This window comes from Sander vitreus, chromosome 1 (genome assembly GCF_031162955.1).
Source record: "Sander vitreus isolate 19-12246 chromosome 1, sanVit1, whole genome shotgun sequence".
In the NCBI taxonomy this organism is placed as follows: Eukaryota; Metazoa; Chordata; class Actinopteri; order Perciformes; family Percidae; genus Sander; species Sander vitreus.
Window position 1 is genome coordinate 14,844,370 of NC_135855.1, and position 7,829 is coordinate 14,852,198.

The 7,829-nt window shown below is 40.3% G+C and overlaps 2 protein-coding genes across 3 annotated transcripts; both read right to left on the bottom strand.

Moving 5' to 3' along the window:
- Positions 1 to 304: 304 nt before the first annotated feature.
- Positions 305 to 1,834, bottom strand: coxfal3 (cytochrome c oxidase associated subunit FA4L3). Its single transcript, XM_078277942.1, has 5 exons — positions 1,728 to 1,834; positions 1,568 to 1,626; positions 1,336 to 1,424; positions 1,083 to 1,143; positions 305 to 794 (listed from the first exon to the last, which is right to left on the bottom strand). Exons 2-5 carry the CDS (start codon positions 1,604 to 1,606, stop codon positions 726 to 728), a joined length of 258 nt encoding a protein of 85 aa, XP_078134068.1. The 5' UTR covers positions 1,607 to 1,626; positions 1,728 to 1,834; the 3' UTR covers positions 305 to 725.
- A 231-nt stretch (positions 1,835 to 2,065) lies between these two features.
- afg2b (AAA ATPase AFG2B) lies at positions 2,066 to 7,303 on the bottom strand. Of its 2 annotated transcripts, none has more exons than XM_078278137.1 (11): positions 7,183 to 7,303; positions 6,366 to 6,969; positions 6,084 to 6,269; positions 5,385 to 5,669; positions 5,096 to 5,281; positions 3,789 to 3,947; positions 3,445 to 3,654; positions 3,113 to 3,340; positions 2,879 to 3,013; positions 2,606 to 2,731; positions 2,066 to 2,282 (listed from the first exon to the last, which is right to left on the bottom strand). In XM_078278137.1, the coding sequence occupies exons 2-11, from the start codon at positions 6,954 to 6,956 to the stop codon at positions 2,145 to 2,147; spliced, it is 2,244 nt and encodes a 747-aa protein (XP_078134263.1). In that variant the 5' UTR covers positions 6,957 to 6,969; positions 7,183 to 7,303; the 3' UTR covers positions 2,066 to 2,144. The 2 variants fall into 2 exon arrangements, with proteins under 2 accessions (XP_078134263.1, XP_078134194.1); XM_078278068.1 differs by having other exon boundaries at positions 6,366 to 6,981.
- Between the last annotated feature and the right edge of the window lie 526 nt (positions 7,304 to 7,829).

Consider the following 7,829-nt stretch of genomic DNA (forward strand, 5'->3'; position numbering starts at 1 on the left):
GTTTTGCTCTTTTGGGATTTGGTGACAAAAGAGAAAAATATAGTTTTTTATTATGTTTTGTGATATATTTACATTAAAAGAGGGGATCGATGCAACACCTCTTCTAACCAAACTCAACTTGTTAGCACTGCATTTATAGGTCAGACCATAGGGTCGGACACACTTTTTTGTGAGACAAATGATGCTAAAAGGAGCTATTACTATTAGCTCTGTAACACAATCCAGACTAAGAATATCAGTCTAAAGACAAGAATACAAATATTCCCGCATAAATAAAGTTTATACTTTTTTGAACAAAAGACACTGATGTTCACAATAATTTATTGACACTGTACAGTACATTACTTATTAGGACATTATTATATTACAACTGTGTTTACATTTAGAAACTATCGTACGTTCACATCTACTGTAAGAGCAATTAGACACCACAGCTTATTCAATGTAAATGTAGCTCTCTAGCTGTAATGACAGAAACCTGGAGTAAGTATTTTTTCAGTTTATGGGAGTATGAGTATCAGTTACCATAGTTTTCTACTGTTGTGGATGGATGTCTTCGGGCTGGGCCACTACAGAGCCAAGTGAAACCCCAACAGTGGAGCAGAAGCATATCCGCACACTGAGTGTAAAAGCATCCTAGTTTGTGCAGAAAGGATTCTGTTAGACTGATGGGGGACAGGCAGGTGGTCAGACTGTGGATCTTTCTAGCAGATGCCCGCCTTCTTTTACTTGGTGAGGCTCTTTACATACTCCAGCTCCTCCACTGGTTTCCATTGCTGATTGATGGTGATGAGCTGCAGCAAAATGTCAGAAATAAAAATGAGGCTTTGCCGGACGTATTTACCAGTGTTACATCAACTTAAAGTGACTTGTAACATGAGTAGCATGCACCAACATGTGTGGCTACACAAACAGCATTAATCTGATGTTGCAATCGCATGCTGGTACTAATTTGATAATATTTCCTCCTCAGTGACTCAGCAGATTATAGCTGCATGCCAATAAGAATAAAAGGGCTTGTTAACCACCATACAATTATAACAATCCAAATTTTATAAAATGTGAGGAATATTAGAGATTACCTTTTGGGGTTTTGATGGGTTAAGTCTCTCCCATGGTTCTGGGTTTCTGGTCTTATTCAAGCTAAAAACAGGGAATGAAAATGTTGCATCATCATTAAGCATTTTTTTTACATGCCAGAGGCTGATAGAAGTCAGAATAAAGCATGAAAACGGGGAAACAAATTAAGTGCATTTAAACCACTTTATATTTTAAAATAAATACAGTGGAATATAGTTTCATCAAAATCAGAAAAATATAAAAATAAACACTCACATAACATCAGGTTTGGTTAATAGAAAGTAGATAGCAGCAGAGGTGGCTCCTGTTGCAGCAAAAGCCATGAACCCTATTAGAGGGATCAACTGAAATACAAAAGTTAAAAAAAATAGGTTTTCAAATGTGCATCATAATATTAAAATGCATGTAATATTCTAAATGGGCTACAAATCCAATATCCACAAAAAAAAAAAAAAAACTTAACATAGTAAAAATGTAGACAGCTCACCTCCTTTTTCTTCCTCAACATTTGGAAAAATCCCACCATTTTTGAAATTTCTCAAATACCTAAAAGAGAAATTGATCATATTTCCACTTAATGATGCTGATAGTCAGTTCACTGAAATAAAGTCAATAAGTCATAGAGGCAGCTGTGTGGAAGGTCTCACCTGTTGTTGCCGAGAAGTCCTTGATGTCTCTTAGTGCAGCATCCTGTGAGCCTGGCTGATGTAGGCTGAATGACGGGAGGTAGGACGAGGTGAAAGGCACGTAGACAGACACAGCTTCCTGCACCGAAATGCTACAGTGGAGTCCAATCCATTACATATCTAGTTTGCTGATGATCAATACATTTTCTGGGTGTGCAGTACCCTCTTGTGGTCACATTTGATAACTGAAAGTCAATGGCCAAGTAGGTGGTTTGGAGTGCAGATCACAAACATTAAGACATTTTAAATGCTTGTCAGCGACGAAAACAAAAACAAAAGAAAATACCATACACCAAAAGTCAAGTTTTACTTATTTTATTTTCAAACCATGTAATAATACATTGTATCAATTCAGAGAACATGGTCGTATGTGGTTTGTCATCTTGGAGGTTTTTGATATGTTTGGATCTGCTGAGCAGTGAGAGAGGGTCTCATTTTGCTGAGGGCCCGAAGGAAGTATGTGTGTTTGATTATCGAAGCCTCCATGTTCTCCTCTTGTAGCACCAACAGAGCAGCCTGGAAAAACAAAAAGAGTTTTCAGGCATGGGGGTGACCTCTAGCTCACCCAGTAAGAGCGTGCGCCCCATGTAGGCAGTCCTTTGCAGCGGCGCGGGTTCGAATCTGCTGCCCTTTGCTGCGTGTCATCCTCCATCTCTTTCCCCCTTTCCTGTCTATCCACTGTCACTATGTAATAAAAGGGAAAAGCCCCAAAAAAAATAATCTTAAAAAGAATATATATTAATTAATTATTAATATTAAAATAAAACTATGTTTGTCTATGTCAACACTTGGTACCAGGATTATATTTTGTATTTCAGAAAAGAAGGTCTTCACATTACCTCTTTACACAGATTTTCCAAGTCCGCTCCAGAGTAAAACTCGGTCTTTGCGGCCAGCTCCTCCAGACACACATCAGCACCCACGGGCATCGACTCTGTACACACCTTCAGGATGCAAAGACGAGCCTAGATACACGGATATACAAGGTTAGTTAATTAAAGATACGCTGATACAAAAAGGCATGGTTATCATCTTTCAAATCACTTCTGACAATGTTCTTACAAGATTGCTCTAGTACAGAACTTTTTATTCCCTTGAGACAAATGACTTACCTGCTGGTCAGGGGGTGGGACATAGATGATGTGGTCCAGTCGGCCAGGTCTGAGGAGGGCACTGTCTAAGCAGTCAGGTCTGTTTGTGGCGGCTACAACCATCACATCTTTGTTGCATACTTCCTGGCAGTCCAACTGTCAAAGAGCAAAAACAGTTTGTAGCATAAAGTGTTGACTAAATCACCTCATACTAATCAGGTGTTGTGTAAAGTAATAGAGGGAGGAGTGACAGACCTTTTCCTGCTTGCGATTCTCCTCCACTCCCTCTGCCTGGAGGATCTTCTCTGTTCCTCTCCTCTCCAGCGTCTTCAGGCCAATTCCATCCATCTCATTAAGCAGCACAGACAGGAGGCGTGTCTGCACGCTGTTCGGTGTCTGACTGTTTGACCGCGAGCCAATCAGAGAGTCAATCTCATCAAGGAACAGGATACAGGGAGCACAGGCCCGCGCCTGGCGAAACAGCTACATGCGGACAGACAGGTGCAGGTGTTTATGGATGAAACAGGAGGACACAAACACAGCAGCCATTCTCAGCTGTTATTATAGACTGTGAAAAAAGAAAGTACCTGCGCTAAAGCCTTCTCCGAGTCCCCGACATAGGGAGAGTAGAGATCAGCACCACCGACAGACAGGAAGGCACAGTGAGATGAGCTGGCTGCAGCCTTGACAAGCGTCGTCTTTGCACATCCTGGAGGTCCGTAGAGCAGCACGCCACGGGGCCGACACAGACCCAGACGGACAAACGCCTCAGGGTATAACATCGGCCACTCAATACTCTTCGATGTTTAGACACAAAAAAAGGACAGATGAGAGAGATATGAGTACTTAATTCCATTCACAGGAAAAACATGCTCAGATGACAACTCTATGAATTGTATGTAGTATAATTCAAGCACTGCCGCTCATTTACCTGTCTTAGTTTGAGTTTGACCTCCTCCAGGCCTCCTATCTGTTCCCATGACACTGAAGCGAGCTCCGTCCTGCCCAGGCTGCTCCGCAGGCAGGAGGGACGCACCGCCTTCAGGGCCTCCTGGAAGTGCTTCATCCCTAACGCCTGCTCTCCTAAACTCTGCAGACAACAATAACAAGAACACAAGAAAAAAAACATTCATAAATCTTCAATGGAATCAGTTTTTACACTCAATGTCAGCTCTATTCCATTGATTTGATTTTTATAACCCACTTAGTATTAATACAAATTTCCAAGGAGTCCTGGGTACATACACTGCATGTTATGACCCACATTTTAGGTTTATTAGGTACACGTGTCCATATATGCAATGTAGCATGAATGCAAGTGCGTCTATGTTTTTTCAAAGGAATGCCTGGTCAACCTTAACACATACAGCACAACACAAAGCCCAAACAGTTGTTTTGACTGTGCCACAACTTTAAAATATGCATACACACATGTTGGGTTGCTGAATAACCACCATAATACTCTTTTATAGCTGTACAGCGATAACTAATGTTAATTATTCATGTTCAGCCCCACATATATAAACAAATATGAGTGAAGCATAGGCCTGTAACAATTATTACTTAATTGTTTTTACATAGTCGCTTTTTCTTTGTTTAACCGTAATTAATTGCTAACATTAGCTAAGATCTTAAGGCGCGTGACTGGTTATTGTTGATTTTGTTTAGATATGCCAAATTGTTATTATATATATATATATATATATATAATTATATAAGTGATTATTGGTCAGACTATATATTTTAATTATAATTTAATTGTTGGCACTTGACCCTATACACGTTCATAGCAACAAAATTGACATGTTTTATGATAAGAGGTGTAGTTTACTTCATAGGCTGCGTATTTGCGTTATTACAATATCTGGGTCACATGACAGTGATATATAACCAAAAGATGTATCCTGGGATTCCTTTAATTCATTTAAAAAAATAATAAATAAATTAAATTTGACCAAAAGAGACAATTATATTGTTAATCGCAATTATTTCTGAGACAATTAATTGTACAGCAAAATTTGGAATTGTAAACGGCTCTAGTGAAGCAGCATAATATCATCACAATCATTGGAGACACATTTGAGACAAAATGTGTAAACTGCAATCCAATCTGGATAGATCTTGACAGAAGGTACTACGTGTAGCTCTGAAGGGAGCTGCCAATGTTTCCCTAAAAGTTATAAAATATTAGTATCTTATTTCTATGTGATACGTTGTTCGATTGCTGTGATTGCTTACCTTTGAGTTTTCCCGTATAGCTTGCATGGCAGCCTCTCTGCACAGGGCGCTGAGATCTGCCCCGACATAGCCTGTGGTTCTCTGTGCGAGCTCTGCCATGTCCACACTGGGACACACAGGCATCCTCGCACACAGAACAGACAAGATGGCTTTCCTCTGCTGCAAGGTGGGAGCTCCAATAAAAACCTGAAGGAAAGATGTAAAAATTCAGAGCCTCATAGATGCATTTACATTTTGTATTATGTATTGGGTTATGTTTTTCATAATACATGTCTATTTTCATCCGCACCTCTCTGTCAAATCTTCCAGGCCTGCGCAGTGCCGGATCTAAGCTGTCCGGCCGGTTGGTGGCTCCGACGATGAGGAAGCGATCTGACTGATTCATCCCGTCCATCAGTGTGAGGAGCTGAGCAACCAGGCGGTTCTCTGGCGCCGACGAGCCGGTTCTCTTCGGACAAAGAGAGTCTAATTCATCTAAGAACAGCACACAGGGACCCTCTTCAGCTGCAGATCGAGCCCGCTCAAACACAGCACGCAACTTCTCCTCGCTCTCACCCGGCCGTGATCCCACCACCTGAAATAATCAATCACAATACAATAATAATAATAATAATAATAATAATAACAACAATAAAGTAATTTATTTTAAGCAATCTCAATCTATCGGGCACAACTCCTTGAAGCCTATAATGCAAATAAATATAAGGCACATTATTATAAAAAGAACAGTACTTTTTAGTAGTTTTAGAAGACTTGAAAATGTGAAGGAGAACTGACTTTCCATGAATGGTCAAATCCTCTTATAAAACCAAGGTTTTAGCCTTTAATATCTGTGGTTTTACCACTGGGCAATTGTGGCCGATGTTGCAAAAAGGGGAAGGTTTTATATCAATATTGGATTCAGACAATTCATCATAATACACATTGGCTTTACGGAATACAATTGCACATTAAAATGTAAAAGTTATTGTTATTATTTTTTTTTTACCTCTGGCCCTCTAACCAGCACCAGGCTGGCTCCCACCTCCCCCACCACTCTGCGGACCAGCAGGGTCTTGCCCACACCTGGCGGCCCAACCAGGAGCACACCTCTGGGACACGACACACCCAGAGAGCTCAGGGTGCCTGGATAGAGCAGGGGCAGCTGCAGTATTTCTCTCAGGGAGGCGCTCACCTACCATACAGTAAAAATCTAAATTAGTTGTCACATAGTGGAAATACACACTGTGGATGAATACCAACAATGTCATTACAGTGAACATATGCTGACCTCCTCCAGTCCCCCGAGTGGGACGGTGTGCTGGTCCTGCAGCTGACTCATGTAATGGCGGACTGTCTGGATGGCAGCTATCTCCACACCAGTTTTTGAGGTGATGAATCCAGCACTGGCAGAATCCAGATTGATGCTTTCAATAATAACATATTTAATCTCTGTATCAAAATCCTCCAGGTTGATCACATTCTTCTTGTGGACATACACACCTTTAAGCATGTCCTTCACTAGCTCATGAACAAGTCGAAGAGATGTACGTTTCTTAAAATCAACACTCTGGACCGCCACAGTTATCTTTACAGCTTTCAGTTTGGGACAGGGCACAGGTGTCAGCTGGCCAGGGTCCAAGTTGAGATGTGTGGGTGGGTGAGAGATCAGGCTGGGAGAGGAACATTTCAGGTCCATTTGCAGGAAACCCTCTGCCAGGTCAGGTCGAGGCCAGGCGGTGCACAGGCAGCTTCCCCCGGGAACAGACACCAACAGAGGGGAGCCCAGACTCAGACCAAGCGCAGACATCAAGCCTGGACCCAGCCTGCATCTCTGAGAGCCCCGGTCTGATGGATCCACTGACAGCAGCCTCAGAGACATTATTGTCCATCATCTAACAGTGACACTGACAGAAAAATAAAGGCAGCAAATAACGATACAGAAGGAGTGAAGCTAACGTTACCTACTCTAGCTGCAGTGTAAACCTTAGCTAGGCTTACGTAACATGCTACTAGCTGTTAACTGCTAACAATTCTTAGCTGCGATAAATACTTCTTTTTTTGTTTTTTGTTTTTTTTAACACAAACTGTGAGACAGTTATACATACCAGACAATCGGTGAAACTAGTGAATGGTGGCCAAAACGTGGTTTTGGCTGGCCGAGTACTTGTTTACAAAAATCCATGCGGCGTTAAAGAAAGATGGCCAACCAAAACGTTTTCCTGTGCTAGATTGTTTACAGTGTGGACGAGACGTTGAATTGTTAAAGCTGGTTTCCGCTTCGCAAAATGTATTATGAATTCATATCGAAATAAATCATATCTGGTATTATCTTGAAAGTCAAAGGATATGATCTGATCCGTAACACCATTATTATACTTTTGTTACGGTTGTAATTTGTTTAAAGATTATTATTATTATTATTATTATTATTATTATTATTATTATTATTTTTTTTATTTTTACATTATATTAATAGTCTATATTTTTTATGTAATAATGTACAACTTAATTCTGCAAGTCCAGAAGGTGGAACTATTTCTACTGAAATACATATAATTTACCACATTATACTGTACAGCCTAATAAGCAACAACATGAGTATGGTACATTTAAAGAATTAAATAACCGACAATTTTAATAAAAAGTCTACAGTAACTAAGTTAAACTTTTTACATAAGGTGAGAATTTGGAAAACTTTAATTTTTTTCGCAGTTTTAATAAAGGTTTTATTTTGTCTGTTTGGTTTTATAAT